Source organism: Vulpes vulpes, chromosome 2 (assembly GCF_048418805.1).
Source record: "Vulpes vulpes isolate BD-2025 chromosome 2, VulVul3, whole genome shotgun sequence".
Taxonomy (NCBI): Eukaryota; Metazoa; Chordata; class Mammalia; order Carnivora; family Canidae; genus Vulpes; species Vulpes vulpes.
In genome coordinates, this window is record NC_132781.1 from 57839743 (window position 1) to 57858734 (window position 18992).

At 39.0% G+C, this 18992-nt stretch overlaps 2 protein-coding genes across 5 annotated transcripts in view; both read left to right on the forward strand.

Annotated features, from left to right (window-relative positions):
* Nucleotides 1–8252, forward strand: part of PPP6C (protein phosphatase 6 catalytic subunit) — a 37253-nt gene extending 29001 nt beyond the window's left edge. The window contains exons 4-7 of the mRNA XM_026009295.2: nt 642–783; nt 3383–3462; nt 3636–3845; nt 5555–8252. Coding sequence (XP_025865080.1) covers nt 642–783; nt 3383–3462; nt 3636–3845; nt 5555–5803 — 681 coding nt within the window. The 3' untranslated portion in view covers nt 5804–8252. The remainder of the gene's footprint in view (nt 1–641; nt 784–3382; nt 3463–3635; nt 3846–5554) is intronic.
* A 3663-nt stretch (nt 8253–11915) lies between these two features.
* Nucleotides 11916–18992, forward strand: part of SCAI (suppressor of cancer cell invasion) — a 154278-nt gene continuing 147201 nt past the window's right edge. For 3 of the 4 annotated variants that reach the window (XR_011999849.1, XR_011999851.1, XR_011999850.1), the window contains exons 1-2: nt 11946–12117; nt 12829–12873. Coding sequence is in view for 1 of the 4 variants with exons in the window: in XM_026009290.2 (XP_025865075.1) it covers nt 12065–12117; nt 12829–12873 (98 nt within the window). In the remaining 3 variants the exon portion in view is untranslated. Of the gene's footprint in view, nt 12118–12828; nt 12874–18992 lie in introns of all 4 variants that reach the window. The other variant, XM_026009290.2, reaches the window with a different exon arrangement.

Consider the following 18992-nt stretch of genomic DNA (forward strand, 5'->3'; position numbering starts at 1 on the left):
CAACATTGTCCCAAGTAAAATACTAATGGGAAGTGTAAGTAGTATGGCTTCACAAGCAGTTGTAAAATACACAACTGAACCTAAAACACTAATTAAGGTATATACTTTTATAAAAACACTATTTCTTCAAGTTGTTAGTTTTTTTTATATAATTACAATGATTTTTAGGATGCCTGGCTGGGTCAGTCAGGAGAGTGTGTGACTTGATCTCAGGGTCATGAGTTTGAGCCCCACGTTGTAGGGCTGTAGGGTGTAGAGATTACTTAAACATTTAAAAATAATAATTAAATGATTTTTGAAATTCATTAAAAAATTTTGGATTCACATGTGACCTTTTTGAAACACCTGCTAATGTAGGTAATAGAGAATTAGAAAAATAGTGGTTTTTCAGGGAAGATCCTTGAGAGAATTGGATAACAGGTTCCTGTAGGCCTCCTGAATCATAAGACTAGCACACTTAGTAGAGACTGCTTATTTACTTCAATTTGAATTTTTTGTTAAAACCCAATTTCCAAATAAATCAATGTATGACCCTTCAATTTTGTTATTTTTTTTGCCATGTCTCTGAGTTTGTACACCTTGGTATAATTTAAAAAATATATTGTTGCTATTATTTCTAACTGTAAACTTTTACTTTACAGGGTGATTTTGTAGACAGAGGTTACTATAGTTTGGAGACCTTCACTTACCTTCTTGCACTAAAGGCTAAATGGCCTGATCGTATCACACTTTTGCGAGGAAATCATGAAAGTAGACAGATAACACAGGTGTATGGATTTTATGGTAAGACTTTCTATTTCTCTGATTCTCTGAATATTGCTTTCCTTTCCTCTTTGGGAAAAAAGCCATACAAGTCATACATGTGCTTTATATAAAGTTAGAAATATAAATCATCTTTTTCCACTTTTTAACTCCTCCTCTTCCCCCATTCAACTGAGAACCTTACCATGGAGAGAGAACTGTTCTTAATTTTTTGATGTACATCATCCTGGATCATTGCCCTAAAGTGTAGCCCTCAGTTTACATCATTGGAATCATCAGGGGTACTTGTTAAACATGTACATTGCTGGGCCCCCACTGAAAACCTGTTGGAGTGGGAATCCTAGAATCTGCTGAAGGTAAATGTTCTGCACTTGAAAGTTGAGAACCTATTATATATTATATGTATATGTGTGTGTATGTGTGTGTTTATAAACATATTTGTGTGTGTACATACCTGCTTTTTTCACTTAATGCTGTGACCAGCCTTTCTTTACTTCATTGACATTATTTTTATAGTTGCATTATATTACACTGTATGGATGTACTATAATTGATTAAATCAGTACCTTTAACATTGGACATTGGAGTTGTTTTTAAGTTGCTGACATATATAATATTATATGTGTATAACATATATAATTATGTATATATATATATGTGTATCTATGTGTTCCATCCAGAGAATGCTAGGACCTCAGGGGTTAGAAACAGAACTTAGCCATTAAAAGCAAAATATATCTGCTTCTATAAAACTTGTATATGGTTGAAAGTTTTAAAAAATGAAGTTAGGAAAAAAAATTAGGTTACAAAGCTCTTTGAAGGAGATAGAGAGCAGAACTGTTGAGATTATTAACATGAATTTTCCTTAAGCTTAATTAAGGCATATATTGAGATATTTGAAAATATTAATCTCATAACCCTTTAGTTTCAGATTTTATATTTTGGATTCTCTTATGTCATTATAAAGATGAGCTAAACTCTTATTTGTAAGCCACTATCAATTACTAAATTGAGAAATTTTGATAATTTATTATTATATGCTTGTTAATAGTAATTGATAAGTTAGATGGCTAATATTTGTCCCCTTTTTACAAGTTACATTTGATTTTCATTCACAAAATAACAAGTACCATTTAAAATAAAAGTTTTTGATTCTTTTGCAAAATAGTCAATAATTTGGATAGTATACACAGTGGTATTAGCTTAGTAAAAGCAACCGGCTCTAAGATTAATGTTATACATATAATTATACCCAGAATTTGACCAACAGTTATCAGTGAAGGACAAAGAGATTAAAAGCAGGAGAGGAAGGAGGGCATTTTAATCAAGAGGCCTTGACTGAAGAAAGTAACAACAGCACAACATCTAGTATTGAGTGAGCTATGTTGTTCCCAAGCTGTGCTCATCTATTATTTTGTTTGATAAAAGGAAGTCCAGTAGTTTCTCAGGCAGGAGATAATTTTAGTCATCATGGAACTTAACATTGATTTTAAAGTAGCAAAATGTCCATATATAACAATTATATTGGGCCTTCAGTTCACACTGATAAACATATACTAAGCAGTTATTATGAACCAAATGCTTTGCACATGTATGAAGATGAAAAAGATTCCTGCCTGCAAGTTCAGCCCAATGTTAGTGTTCTCATGGTAAGTTTACATGAGGATCCTGCTTCACACATAGGGTAATTTAGAAAATCATGAGGATTGATCATATCCCATAGTCTTTTTTTTTTTTTTTAAAGATTTTATTTATTTATTCACGACAGACACAGAGAGAGAGGCAGAGTCACAGGCAGAGGGAGAAACAGGCTCCATGCAGGGAGCCCAACGGGGGACTCAATCCTGGGTCTCCAGGATCAGGCCCTGGGCTGAAGGTGGCGCTAAACCGCCGAGCCACCCGGGCTGCCCAACCCATAGTCTTCTCTATCATTATCAGCTGTACTTATGGCAATAAAGATATGGCATCTTTTTTAAAACTGAGGAAGAAGTCAAAGAACAGAACTTCCATGGTATTAACTGAAAGAAGAGATGTATGTCTTATTTACTGTTGTAAACAGCAGAGAAAGTGTTCACTGGGAATATGTCAGAATCTGATTGCATCTGGTCTCCAGTGATGATTGCAGGTGTAGTCACTGAAGCTCAAGTATTTCGTTGCACAATTTGCAGAAAATCTCTGAAGATACGGTCTGGGCCTGAGAAATGTTGAGATAGGAATCACCCATGCTCCTATAATTAAGGGTCCTCTGATTTGTTTGGTTATCCTATTAGAGTAAGGTGGTCATTTTAAATAAATTACTGATAGAATTGTCCAGTATGAATAACATAGTAGACAAAAGCATTTGTTTTGGGTTTATGAACTTATATTTAACTCTTCCTGATCATAGCAGTTTGATCAATAATTTCAGCTGCTTTGTATGGCCCCTTCTGGAATGAAAAGCAGGACCACATGCTTAGACTAGTTAAACACTAGTCTCCTTCATGACTCTATATGGAAGGCATATCACGTTATAGCTTGCCATCCTGGTTTAAGTTAAACTTCTTTAGGATTGGATGTGCTCTTTATTTTTATTGGCAGATTCAGAACTTCATTAATGGGAACTCTTCTATTTCTTTCATAGATGAGTGCCAAACCAAATATGGAAATGCTAATGCCTGGAGATACTGTACCAAAGTTTTTGACATGCTCACAGTAGCAGCTGTAAGTTTATGTAAATCTGTGCAAAACCTCAAGTATTTTCCTGCCAATACCCCTTTGCATACTTTTATCTAATTGCCGTCTCAATTATATTGATAGCATTAGCATTCATTGATGAATTTAGATATGACTAAGTTTATTATTATACTTTCAACACTGTTATCCTTTTTTGCTAGTTAATAGATGAGCAGATTTTGTGTGTTCATGGTGGTTTATCTCCTGATATCAAAACACTGGATCAAATTCGAACCATTGAACGGAATCAGGAAATTCCTCATAAAGGAGCCTTTTGTGATCTGGTTTGGTCAGATCCTGAAGACGTGGATACTTGGGCAATCAGTCCCCGAGGAGCAGGTTGGCTTTTTGGCGCAAAGGTCACAAATGAGGTAAAGCCAATATTTTTGGAAAGATGGTTTGTTGATTGCTAATGGACTACAAAAGAACTGTGGTGGCTATAGATAACAACCTTCTGTTTCTCATCTAGCTTATTCTGTATGTCTTTCCTTATTCATTAAATAAGATCACATAAGGAAAGCACTTCCTTCAGTATCCACTTGGTAATAGTGTAAACGTTTCTTTTTCAAATATTGCAATTAAGTAATATGATATAGGCAACATATATATGTATAAAATTTTTAATATATATAATTTAGATGTAATAGATGTGTAACATTGTATTAGTTTTAGATGTATAACATGATTTGATATATGTATATATAGTGAAAAGCCAAATTTTGAAATTCACTAGTATCAATAAAAAAAATACACACATACGCATTATATATGCATGTAGGGATGAGCTTGTGTTGGGAAGTAATGCAGCACAATGGAATTAGAGAGCTAGGTTCAACAATAATTTAAGTAAATTACATATGTTCTCTGAGCCTCTGTTTCCTTAAGTTACAAAAGAAGTATAATAAATCTCAGAATTCTTTTTTTTTTAAACAATTCCTTTTTTTATTTTTTTATTTTTTTATTTTATTTTATTTATTTATTTTTTTTTATGATAGTCACACACAGAGAGAGAGAGAGAGAGAGAGGCAGAGACATAGGCAGCAGGAGAAGCAGGCTCCATGCACCGGGAGCCCAACGTGGGATTCGATCCCGGGACTCCAGGATCGCACCCTGGGCCAAAGGCAGGCGCTAAACCGCTGCACCACCCAGGGATCCCAAATCTCAGAATTCTTATAAGAATCATACTATAGAGGAATGCCTCGGTGGCTCAGTTGTTGGATGTCTGCCTTTGGCTCAGGGCATGATCCGGGAAGCTCCATGCTTCCTGCATGGAGCCTGCTTCTCCCTCTGCCTGTGTCTCTGCCTCTCTCTCTGTCTCTTCTGAATAAATAAAATCTTTAAAAAACAAAGAAGAGGGATCCCTGGGTGGCGCAGCGGTTTGGCGCCTGCCTTTGGCCCAGGGCGCGATCTTGGAGACCCGAGATCGAGTCCCACGTCGGGCTCCCGGTGTATGGAGCCTGCTTCTTCCTCTGCCTCTCTCTCTCTCTCTCTCTCTCTCTCTCTGTGACTATCATAAATAAATAAAAATAAAAAAAAAATAAAAAAGAAGAACCATACTAGACCCTTAGTAAGTGATAGTTGATAGCAATATATTTTTATTATACCATAAAAATTTCGTTTCACATCTGATAGTGCTTATAGAATGCATTTCTTCTAATAAATTACGTGACTGTATGATTTCTATAACTTAGGCCAAAACAGCCTTATTTGTCTATAACTTACTGTAAGTAGTGGGGATAACTATAGTAGAATGGGTTCTATAATCATGAGAACGTTAGTAAAAGGATTTATACTTTATTATTATTATTTTATTTTTTTTTAGAGAGGGAGGGGGAGAGCAGAGAGAGAGGAGGGAAAGATAGAATCTTAAGCAGGTTCCATGCCCAGTGTGGAGCCAGACATGGGGCTCGATCTCACAATCCTAAGATCATGACCTGAGCCAAAATCAAGAGTTGGGTGCTCCTGAGCTCCAGGAGCCCCAGACTGTATTTAAATATTATTTTCTTACTTATTTTATATATAAATATAACATGATTCTTTTTATGTGCTAGATATTTAACAAAACCTTTCTGACTTGCAGTTTGTTCATATCAACAACTTAAAACTCATCTGCAGAGCACACCAACTAGTGCACGAAGGCTATAAATTTATGTTTGATGAGAAGCTGGTAACAGTATGGTCTGCTCCTAATTACTGCTATCGTTGTGGAAATATCGCTTCGATCATGGTCTTCAAAGATGTAAATACAAGAGAACCAAAGTTATTCCGGGCAGTTCCAGATTCAGAACGTGTTATTCCTCCCAGAACGACGACGCCGTATTTTCTTTGAGGCCTTCGCCCATCCTGCTGACCCATTTTTCTTCCTTCTTCATACCCCAACTTTCGTGTATTACCCTCTACAATATACTTTTTATTGAGCACTTTGCTGCTGAAATGCTGCCTCTTGCCTTTTTTTTAATTTTAAATTATCTAAATTTATTGTTTGTTATGGTGTCTATAGCAATGTTTTTCTATCAATTTTCTCCCTTATCCCATCCCCACTTTGGACTCATTTGAGAAGACTTGAGAAATGTCTTAATACTCACACTGCTGCATGTAGCTCTTGCTTATTTACTGGTCTGGGGGAAACAGGATGTGTCTCCTCTTTTTAAAAAGCCAATTGACAGAACAGACTACACCGAAATGCTCCTCCTTTTGTATCATTCAGCCTTTTGTTTTAGTTTGGTAAGTTTTAAGAAATTTCAGCAGCAAAGTTGTTATTCAGTGGGCACGATGGACTGCAAATGCCTCGAGTTATGTATACCTGTCCCAGCTGTAAACTTCATTGTCCTTTGTTGGATGATATTTTAAGTGGATATAAAATAAATTGGTCTAAAGGGCTGCCCTCCTTGTTGTGTTTTTAAATTTTAGTTAAAACTGCTACAGCTTATGACTTTGTACAGTAAGATAATTGTATCGATCTTTTTTCAGATTCCTTGTATTTTTTAATAAAGTAATCTTAAACCCAGATAGGTTAAAGTATTAGAAATTTTAAACAGCTTACATTGTTAGTTTAAAGTTATTCTCCCCTCCTCCCCGCCCCAAGTCAGAGTTTTTGACCCTTTGGTTATTGAGTTTAAAACTTCAACTGAAATTCAATACTATTTATTGAAAAAAAAAATTACTAAACTGTGCCTAAAGAACATAACTGCCATATTAATGTTTTGGTTTATATTCTCTATAGTAATAGAAAAACATTTAATACTTGTAATGCTGATGTGTTCATTTGATACTAGTTGAGTAAAATGTGATTGATCCAGTTTACAATCTATCATGCATATCATTAAGTAAAATCTGTGTACTTTTCAGTAGGAATCATTCTCCTCTTGATGTAACACTTGACCTTAACTTTTAGAAAGTGTTCAATTTTTAACTGCAACTGGAAAGGTTGAAAAGTCAGGACTCTTGTATTTGTGAACTGTAATTTGAAGCAAATTTTAAAAAGTGTAGAAAGAAACAAATTGTCCTTTTTTGTAAAGGTCTGTGGTACCATGTTTCGGCTTTGTGTAAGTAATTTGAATATCCAAAGGGTGTGATGATCAGTTCTTTATATGCAACTGTCCACTTAATAAGGACAAGTGTTCCAGTGTCTCTTATGACTGTGGTCATAAATGATGTTGGAATTTACTATTTTGTGAAATAGTTGGTATCCCTTTACTACTATAATTAATTTTTGTCATTCCAGGAAATCTTTGTGAAGCCAGCCAATTAATAAAGCACTTTAGTATCTGTTCAGGTAGTTTTGAAAACCAACTTTTCCCCTTCAGGATAAGAACTTCCAGGTTACCTAAAAATGCAATAAAAATCTTTATAATCTAAGCTTCTTGGCACATAATTTTTCATCAGGGTTTTTCTTTTATTAAATGAGCACAATAATATTTTTATTTTTATTTTCTTTTTTTGCCATAACCACCTAGCTCCTTGTTTAGTTTTTAATTGTATAGCTATATGAAAGAAGTGGCTAAGACATTTGCTGCACACACTTGAACTGTTGGGTCAGTAGCTTTGTGTTACTGCCCTGACCCCAGTGTAATTCAGGGGGAAAGGTATTTTTATCTTACAGGGATATGTAGCTATGTATTTTACTAATTGTGAAACACTGGAAATTAATGATGCAGACAACTTGGTGTAGTCTTTGAACAGCTCTCTGCAGTGTTTTTTTCTGTTACCATAAATTGTATTTAAGTGCTTGCTCTCCTCTGCTTCTAAGTTGTACCAATAAAATCGGTAACCTCAGCCCTCCCTTCCCATTTGACACTCCTTAGCTTAGATTGATGTAGTTGTTTTAGTTATCCCTGTAATGTGACCTTTATTTTTAAGTCATGGTGTACTGCATTTGTTTGTCACTAGTTGGGCATGTGCCAATAATATTTTGTCCATTCCTTAATTGCCATCTCTATTTTGTCTGATTTTTTTCTCTTCAGCTGAATAATGGCTTTTTTGCATGAAAAAAAGAAGTTTTTACAATTAGACATGTAAAGGGAAGAGAGAGTGAATGTATTGGACTTTGTAAGCCTAAAAGGAATATTTGGATTTAATAAATAAGGGCTATGTACGATATAGAGTAATCATGTAGTGGAAGATACTTGCCAGTCATAGATTTGTAGGCAGGAGGATCTGTTACTCCCTGTATCTAGGCTGAATGTAAAATCCTTTATGTTGTATTAATGGGGGTAATAACTATTTTTATTTGCTGATGATATACTTGGTTTCTAATAAAGTGTCCTAGGCTCTAGTGAGAACTGTCTACTTTTAATTGCCAATTACTCCCTTTCCCCTTTTCCTGATATGCACTTGGCTAGCTTTTCATAGGTTAATGCTTTTTCCTGAAACATCTCACTACTTTAAATGTGTTCATTTGGGTGTGATCCTAAAAAGTCTGCATCAAGAGCACATCTAATATGCATTCTGCATCAGCTCCTAACATCTGGATGACCAGAACTGTTGGAAGATTGTGACGTCTTAAACCCTGGGTTTTGCTTTTGAAATAAGGTTTGAAATATTCTTTGCATTAAGATTTGTGTGTGTTTGCTTTGTAAGCCTAGCACCAGGTTTTGAAAATGCCTGTATTGCGGAAGCAAATCCAAACTCTTTCTGAGCCTCTTTCGTTGTCAGAAATAGAATTGCTTTCCATCAGCCTCCAGAAAATTGTGTACCTGGAGTTGAAGAGATTTAACAACAGCACGAATCCAGATTTTTAAATGTAATTGTTTTTTAAATGCTAATGTTTGTAAAGCACCTTCAGTTCCTTGGATGAAAGGTGCTATATCCTCTCAGTGTAAATTAATAAAAAGATTATAGGAAGTTTGTCAGAAAATTTTATCTAATGCATAGTCTGTAGCATGTCCCGACAAAAAGTTAGCATTTTATATAACACAATTTAAATTAAAAAAAACTGCTTATTCCTTCACTTGGTTGCTTGACTGGTAAACAGAAATGAAACTTTTTATTGTTCTGCATTTAACTTTGAACTAAGTGTCCCAGTTCTTTATTTTTTTATTTTTTATTTTTTTAAAGAATTTATTTATTCATGAGAGATACAGAGAGGCAGAGACACAGGCAGAGGGAGAAGCAGGCTCCATGCAGGGAGCCCGACGTGGGACTCGATCCTGGGTCTCCAGGGTCACACCCTGGACCGAAGGCAGGCGCTAAACCGCTGAGCCACCCAGGGATCCCCTTTAAAGGCAATATTCATTATTATGGCCTGGACCTAGTTTCCAGAACCATGCATCATGAGATCATCACAACTCTTTCAATTGTATGTTTATAGTCTGCATTCATGTTCATGAAGTATACAGTAGTAAAATACCAAAAAGCATTTTGGAAAGTCCCGTAGTGTGGTGCCAGACACAGTAGATTCCTGGGGAATGTTTGTTCCTTATTGCCGTCTTCTTAATTTTCTATTTCCTTATCAATCAATCGGTGATTGCCTTTCTTACCTTCATGAGAGATTATGCTGGCTTATATCACTCAAATATTTCCTTTATTCAAACTGCATGAAATTTATGAAGATTTTTTTTTTGTATCAACAAAAATACTACATAAGTATATTCCACTCAATCCCTGGACACCCATTATTCTCAGCACTCTGCTTTTGTGTATAAATGGAAATGAGATATAAAAGACTACATAGAGGCATTATGGAATAGTATAGAGAATATAGGCTCTGGAATCAGATCTAGGTAAAAAACCCAGCTCTGCCAGGCAGTAATAGCTAACTTAGCCAAATGCTATACATGCCTTATTTTGTGTTTACCTTTACCATGATCCTAAGACTGTATTACCTCCCCGCCCTCCTTCAGAGGAAGAAACATTTAGGATAGGTAACTTTGCAGGTTGCATAGGAGGGCTGGAACTTGAACCTCTTTAGGGCATACAAGAGTACATCTTAAGCCCTCTTAAGTAATACTGGCTATTGTAGCTGTGTGACCCTGCTCAAGTTGGGTTCTCCAGATTTTAAAATTCTGTGTCTAAGTATCCTACAGGGTTGATCAAGATTAAAAATAGCACACAAAGTACTTGGCCCCTGGCCCAAAACTGCCATTTATTGAGGGCTCATTTTAATATACCCTTTGCCTGAATTAAATGTAGATGGGAAGTAAGAATAATTTGAGGCAATATATAATTGTTGGTAGTGTAGTTTATGAAAGTACAATGAATTAGAAGAAAGATATAGAATGGAGCGATTGGGAAAGGCTTAAAAGAGAAAGTGAATTAAATGTGGGCTAGAATGATGAGATGTACGTTTCTTACATATTAAAAACACAGAAGCAGAGATTACTAGAACTTGCATGTGACATGAAGATAGGACTTGAGGCTGCCTCTTAGGAAGGCATAAGAAATTAAAGCAGCAGCTGTTTTGACAGAACCATGTATCAGAGAGGAGTTGACCAATTGTGAAAGATGTTGAACACACAGGATTTTAATCCCTATTTTTAAGAAATGTAATGAGTGATATTTCAAGATTAGTCTTCTAGTGAGTTGATAGTCCTCCCCACCAGGACTCCTACCTGCCACACTCTTGTCTGACAAATTATGCTGATTCCCCCTCTCTGGTTTGGTTGAGATTGAGGCTCTCCATAATTTGGTAATTTGGGGATTACATAAAGTATTAACTAGGGGAGCCAACAGATGTTTGGCAACATTTTTTGTCTTGTCAAAGCCATTTAAAACCCACTACAATTTACCATCATTACTTCATAGGAGGTGTATCATTTTTAATATGAAAGATGTTAAAAGAGCCATCTCAGAATAAAGGACAGTCCTCTCTGCCAAAAAAAAAAAAAAAATCAGTTTTGCGAAAAGCTAGTTATCCTAGTTTCTGCCTTTGTGAGGGTGAGATTTGACCCCAACCTGCTGGTGTAATCTACTCTAGGCTGTCATATAAATAATGCACAAAAACATTTTCTAATAAAAAGGAAATAGCAAAAGAAAGTTTTATGCCTCCCACCAGTTCCAAATAGATGCCAAGGATCTACCAAAAACAACAAAGCCTGTTCACATGAAGTGTAGAGAGACTGTAGAGGACATTAATGGCTGAGTTTTATATGTTAATGAGCTATGTCTTATTTTTAAGGATGGCCTTATTAAAGTATAAGAGGAACGGTAACTAATACTGTGCATATATGCTGGTAGTCTTGCATGTTTAGGTCTATTAAAAATGCAGTGAAATTTATTTTTAAATTGATCGGCATTGAACTTACAATCATCTGCAGTATCACAGGATGGCTAGCACACCCTCAAGGATCAATTCTACTTAGTCCTTCCAAAATGGAACAAACACATTGCTTTTAGTTATGGCATCAATACTGTTTGCAGTGATGATTTTTTCTTTCATGGTAATTCTTTAAATCTCTTGCTTTCTTGGAAGCCTGCACACAAGCTTGTGATCTTTCCTGCAGAGGGCTGAGCATCTGAAACATGCTTTATTTCGGTAGATTCTTGCAGTTTTCTTGCTGGATTCTCTATGAAGGGATATCTGTGAGCAGTGAGACCATTTCAGCATGATGTAGTCAGGGACCGCATCGATGTGGTTCAAAATGAAGCTCGTTTTGGAGAGTTCCCTCACTGTCGCACCTGCCAGAGGAGTTTGGGAAATTGCAGTGCTTGGCTGTTGGTCCTGGCGTGGTGCAGTGTTGGTGGGCGCCAGCATGTGTGTGGAATGCAGGACGCAGAGCCAGGAGAACCTGCCGGCAGGTGTCTGGCGCCTGAGATGCAGTTTTTACTTTCCAGCGCACGGTGGCGCTTAGGTCGCCCCGGCCCTGCTAGCAGTCACTAAGGCACCTCCGCTGCCACCTGCAGTCTCAACCAAACTCTAGGTGGCGGGACGTGACGGCCCGAGCGCCCAATCGACAGCCAGACTTTCGGCCACACTACAGCTCTAGCCAATGGGAGCCGGGGAGAGGCGCGGAGGGGGCGGGCCCCGCGGCATGTCAGGCAGAGGCGCGAGGCCCTCCTCCCGCCTCTCCGCCTACTCCAGCCTCCGCCGCCTCAGCTTCCCGAGCGAGCCCTGCGGCCGCCGGAGCAGCTCCCGCGGCGGAGCCGGAGCCGGATGGTCAGAGGAGCCCGGCAGCCCCAGCAGCCGCGGAGTCGCCTGGCCCCCAGGTGGGGCGGAGGCTGGGTCGGGGTCGGGGTTGGGGATGGGGTGGGGGCGCGGGGAGCGGGCCCAGGGGCAGCGGCTTGGGGCCGCGGGAGGGGCGGGGGGGTTCAGGCTGAGGGGGGACTCGGGGGACGTCCAGGGGCGGGGAAGCGGGCTGGGCAGCGGGCTGGGCAGCGGCCGCATCCTCGAGGCCGGAGGAGAGGGGTGTGTGAGGGAAGGGACGCCGAGGGGTGAGGCTGGGGGCGCCGGGCCGGGCGGGGCAGGGCGTGCGCGCCCCGTGGACGGGCCGTGGAATGCGGGGGGCGCGGGGCCTGGAGGGGCGGGGCTCGGCCGGGGCAGTGCGCGCCCGGGAGGGGGTGGGCGCGGGAGAGGAGAGGCCGGAGGGGCTTGCGGGGGTGACGAGGCAAACAATGAGTAGGTGGAGGTGGGTGGTTTTGGGGAGCGGGGCTGTGGCGAATAGGAGCTGAGGATAGAGTGAGGGACTGGAAGGGAGAGCAGGGTTTGGGCAGAGAAGACCTCGGGGGAGCCGCGAGTCCAAGGATTGCTTGGTCTCGGTAAATAGGGGAAACAGAGCCTAAGGCGTTTGTAAGGTCAGGTGTGAGCTTGGCGAGCCTGGGGTCCTAGAGGGTGGCACGCTGAGTTTCCGGCGGGCACAGCAGGGCCGGGAGATGTGTTCTTGTGTGTTACTTTTAGTTACCATCTTATTTGGTTTGTAGACTGACTGGCACAGTGGAGAAACCACCTCGAAAACGGAAAAGCAGGTAAGGCAAAATGCGTCCCTATTTTGCTTCATGTTTTTCCATTTGTTTGCTTACATCTGTGCCGTACTGCACGGTTACACAGTCAGTAGATGAAGTTTTTTCTTTAGCTCCTTTTGTACCGAATATAACTACACGCAGGATCCTTCTTTTGAGGAGTTCAGAGTACTACCTGTATCATCTGCGTGTGTGTGCGTGTGTATGTAAGATTATATGGGAAACAGACGTGGGTAATTGAGAAATCCTAGTTTTTTTACTTGCACTCTAATTTCAACTTCTCCGCTAGCTCTGTTTAAAAAGCTAGTGTTTGTGGGGGGCACCTAACTGGCTCATTTGGTGGAGTATGACTCTTGATCTCAGGGTTATGAGTTCGAGCCCCACGTTGAGTGTAGAGGTATTTAAAAATAAAATTAAAAAAAAAAAAAAGGAGGAGGGACGCCTAGGTGTCTCAGTGGTTGAGCATCTGCCTTCACACAGGTGGTGATCCTGGGGTCCCTGGATGGAGTCTCGCAGTGAGCTCACCATGGGGAGCCTGCTTCTCCCTCCTGTCTATGTCTCTGCCTCTCTCTCTGTGTCTCTCATGAATAAATAAATAAAATCCTAAGAAAAAAACCCAACTAAACGAATGTTTGGGGCATCTGGCTGGCATACTTGGTAGAGCATGCAACTCTTGATCTCAGGCTGGTGGGTTGGATCCCTGCCCTGGGCATACAACTTACTTTAAAAAGCAAAATATATTAAAAAGGTAATGTTTATTGAACATCTACTAAGTGCCAAGTACTATGTGCAAGTGCTTTATATGTATTATCTTTTGTGATCTCGAAGCACCCCAAGGAAGCATGTACTGTTACTATTATTATGCGGAAGAGAGAACTGAGGCACAGAGAGGCCAAGATCACTCCTTTGATAAATAATAGAACTCCTATCTGAATTCAGGCAATCTGACTCCAGAACTTAGGCTCTTACCCATTATATTATAATGACTCTGATAAATATACAATTGAAAATATATTTTTATTTATTTATTTATTTATTTATTTATTTATTTATGATAGTCACACACACACACACACAGAGAGAGAGAGAGAGTGGAGAGAGAGAGAGGCAGAGACACAGGCAGAGGGAGAAGCAGGCTCCATGCACCGGGAGCCCGACGTGGGATTCGATCCCAGGTCTCCAGGATCACGCCCTGGGTCAAAGGCAGGCGCCAAACTGCTGTGCCACCCAGGGATCCCTGAAAATATATTTTCTTATTACTTTTTCTTTTTTCATCATACGTAGTACATAGAGTCTAATAAACAAATCATGGGGAAATAGAAACAGAGGGCTGAAGTAGTCTGCAAACAAGTGAATTATTACTTGAGTGATAAAGAAGAGCATATATCCATCCCACAAACATTTTTGTGTGCATTCTGCATGTTAGACACTATATAGCAATTCTTTGTGGTCATGAGATTTCTTTTTCACAGATGTAGGCAGTGGTCTAGAGAGAAATTACTTTCTCTGCGGTAGGGAGGATGTGACCAGTAGGACCACTGTCGTAGTTGGTACTTGGTAAGTTACTGATGTGAGTAGGCAGACTGCCTCACCAGTAAGTAGATAGAAAATGCTGATGACGCAAGTCAAAGTTTCTTTGTCACTCTGGGTTGTACTGTTCTTTTTTTTCTTTTTTTTTTTTAAAGATATTATTTATTTATTCATGAGAGATACAGAGAAAGAGGGGCAGAGACACAGGCAGAGGGAGAAGCAGGCTCCATGCAGGGAGCCTGACGTGGAACTCGATCCCGGGTCTCCAGGATCACGCCCTGGGCGGAAGGCGGCGCCAAACTGCTGAGCCCCCCTGGGCTGCCCATATACTGTTGAATATAGTAACCATATATGGCCATAAAGTGCTTGAAATGTGACTGGCATGGCTGAGGAACTAAACTTTATTAATTGTAATTAAGTTAAATTCAAAAACTGATACTTACTGGGAAATATTCAGATATGTTTGGAAAAATTGGCATATGTAAATCTACTTTTTTATCTGTAAGTTTTATGAACTCTATATATAGATCAAATATTTCTGGTGAAAATTTAATGTCCAAAGCAAGATGTGCTTTAAGTAAAAAGAATATCAGATTTCCAGTTAGTATACAAAAAGAGTGTAAAATTTCTTATTACTAATTTTCGTATTGAATATAAAATGAAATAATATTTTAGATCTATTGGATTAAATAAAAGTATTACTAAAGTTATTTTAACTGTTTTTCCTCTTTACTTTTCTAACATGACTATTCAGAAATTAAACATTATATATGTGGCTTACATTACATTTTTTTTTTGGACAGATTTTAACTCTCATTAACCGACTGCCAGTCTCTTGCTGTGGCCTCCTGACTTCATTCTCTACCTCAAATCTGTAATTCATTCATCATGCTGTGCAAGTTGATCTTGTAATTCTCTTGCTTAAATCTTTCCATGGTTCCCCATTGCTTATTGAATATAATTCAGACTTTTTAGCCTAATGATAAAAAGAGACTGCTTTTGGAGTGTCTAGGTGAGTCAGTTGCTTGAGCATCAACTTTTGATTTCAGGTTGGTTCCTGTGGAATCAAGCCCCTGCATTGGGCTCTGTGCTGAGCATGGAGTTTCTTGGAATTCTCTTTCTCTTTCTCCTTCTGCCCCTTCTCTCTCTCTCTCTCTCTCTCTCTCTCTCTCACTCTCTTTCTCTCTTACCATACTCTCCCTCCCTCCCCCAGGAGATTGCCTTTATTTCACTTCTGCCTGTCTTCCCACTTCCCAGCCACAGTTTAATACTGTGGCCCTGGAAATTCTCAATAATGGACCTATTAAATGTCCAGTATTAAATGATTTAACTTTCTGGTGAATCCTGCGCAATGAATTAATTGCTGAATGTAACTCTATGTTCTGTTTGCCATTCCTAGAACTTATGTTCTCTCTTTGCTTTGGATTTTTGCACATGATTTCTCTTTCTCTCTGGAATACTTTCTCCTTGTTCTTGGCAAGCTCCTTCCTTTGAGATTCTTAGCTCAAATGTCACATCCTGTGTGTGGACTTTCCCACTCTCTCCTTCACCTTATTTGCTCCCATGATAGCTTGTACATACACCTAGGTATAGTGGTTTGGACTGTCTTTGAATCCGAACTCTGTCAAATACAAGCTGTGAGATCATATGTAAGTTAATAAACCTCCTTGAACCTCCATTCCCTCAGCTGTACATGGAAATAATAACAGTTCAACCCTGGGGTGCCTGGCTGGCTCAGTTAGTAGATCATACAACTGTTGATCTCAGGGTTATGAGTTCAAGCCCATGTTGGGTATAGGGCTTACCTAAAAAAAATTTTTTTGAGGGGGCACCTGGGTGGCTCAGTGGTTGAGCATCTGCCTTTGGCTCAGGTCATGATTCTGCGATCCTGGGATGAAGTCCTGTATCAGGCTCCCGACAAGAGCCTGCTTTCTCCCTCTGCCTATGTCTCTGCCTCTCTCTCTGTGTCTCTAATGAATAAATAAAATCTTTTTTTTTTTTTTTAGAAAAAAGGACAAATTTTATGTTAATAAAGCAACCATCAAGTACTGTTTATTTCCCTCCTCTTTTCTAAAGGATTAAAAAATAAGGTATTAAGGTAAAGAAGAAATGAGAGAAGAATAATAAACCAGTGGCAAAGTTAAAATATAGATTAGAAAATACTGTATAGTTACTAAAGATGGGTTCCATATTTGGCCCTGAATTTCCTCAAATAAAGCAAAGAAGAAAATAAAGCTCAGCTTCTAGATTCATGTGTTCATAAAATCAAACATATGTTGTTTAAGAGAAGCATACTTTTTTTTGAGAAGAAAAACTGATCTGAGTTAATAAACCTCCTTGAACCTCCATTATTAACTGAGAGATCTGAGAGAAACTTTTCTTACTGGTCTTCATGGTGGGGACACTGGTTTTGTGGAGGAGGAGATCTCTATAATAATCATAGTAGTGAGTTTTTAATCATTGCTTCCTATAATGCTTCTCAGTCAAGGTTCATGTAATGCCAGTAAACATTCTTCAAAGGGGCAAATCAGTGTATAAGTATACAGCTCATTGTTGGCTTGGTTTGGTTCAGAGATAAGCAGGGGTGAATAAGTTGGAGGGATTCTGTTTATTCCCAGCATCTAGCCTAGTCCCTGGCACTTCTTAGAAAACAGTTGGTTGAATTATTGAATACAGGCACTCTTAATCTTAAGGACTTCTCTATGAATGTTATTTCTTTTTTTTTTAATTAAAAAAAAAGTTTTTTTGTTGTCTTTTTAAAAAAATTAATTAATTGATTAATTAATTTATAATAATCTTCATACCCACTATGGGACTTGAATTTATAATCTCGAGATTAAGAGTCATGTGCTCTTCTCACTGAGCCAGCCAGGCACCCCTAAAACTATTTTCTTAATAATACTAAGGCTTTACTTGCCTTTTAATTATTTGCTCTCATTCACAGTGGAATTTTCTGAGGCTACAGTTGAGAATGATTTCACTTCTGCTCTGATGGCTAATGGAATGTGTGTTTCTGTATTACTGTGTTTAAAATTTTTGCTCTACAATCTAATATAAATATCGATGGATATACCCACAGAGGTAGTTTTTTAAAAAAATATTGTATTTATTTATTCACAAGACACACAGAGAGGCAGAGAAAAGGCAGAGGGAAAAGCAGGCTCCCTCTGGGGAGCGTAAGGCGTGGATCCCAGGACCCTGGAATCATGCCCTGAGCTGAAGGCAGATGCTCAACCACTCATCCACCCAGGTGCCCCACAAAGATAGTTTTCAAAGGCTGTCAGGGGGCTCCTGCAACCAAAAAGTTTGGGAGAATATATCGTAAGAAAGATTAAATATTCCTTCACTCTCAATTCTTTTTTTTTTTTTTTTGAGAAATTTGTATTTTATTTATTTATTTATTTATTTATTTATTTATTTATTTATTATAAATTTATTTTTTATTGGTGTTCAATTTACCAACATACAGAATAACACCCAGTGCTCATCCCGTCAAGTGCCCCCCCCAGTGCCCATCACCCATTCACCCTCCCCTTCCACCACCCCTTCCACCACCCCTAGTTCATTTCCCAGAATTAGGAGTCATTGTGTTCTGTCTCCCTTTCTGATATTTCCCGCACATTTCCTCTCCCTTCCCTTATATTCCCTTTCACTATTATTTATATTCCCTAAATGAATGAGAACATACAATGTTTGTCCTTCTCCGATTGACTCACTTCACTCAGCATAATACCCTCCAGTTCCATCCACGTCGGAGCAAATGGTGGGTATTTGTTATTTCTAATGGCTGAGTAATATTCCATTGTATACATAAACCACATCTTCTTTATCCATTCATCTTTCGATGGACACCGAGGCTCCTTCCACAGTTTGGCTATTGTGGACATTGCTGCTATAAACATCGGGGTGCAGGTGTCTCGGCGTTTCATTGCATCTGAATCTTTGGGGTAAATCCCCAATAGTGCAATTGCTGGGTTGTAGGGCAGGTCTATTTTTAACTCTTTGAGGAACCTCCACATGGTTTTCCAGAGTGACTGCACCAGTTCACATTCCCACCAACAGTGTAAGAGGGTTCCCTTTCTCCACATCCTTTCCAACATTTGTGGCTTCCTGCCTTGTTAATTTTCCCCATTCTCACTGGTGTGAGGTGGTATCTCATTGTGGTTTTGAATTGTATTTCCCTGATGGCAAGTGATGAGAGCATTTTCTCATGTGCATGTTGGGCATGTCTATGTCTTCCTCTGTGAGATTTCATGTCTTTTGCCCATTTCATGATTGGATTGTTTGTTTCTTTGGTGTTGAGTTTAGTAAGTTCTTTATAGATCTTGGAAACTAGCCCTTTATCTGATACGTCATTTGCAAATATCTTCTCCCATTCTGTAGGTTGTCTTTTAGTTTTGTTGACTGTATCCTTTGCTGTGCAAAAGCTTCTCATCTTGATGAAGTCCCAATAGTTCATTTTCGCTTTTGTTTCTTTTGCCTTCGTGGATGTATCTTGCAAGAAGTTACTGTGGCCGAGTTCAAAAGAGGGTGTTGCCTGTGTTCTCCTCTAGGATTTTGATGGAATCTTGTCTCACATTTAGATCTTTCATCCA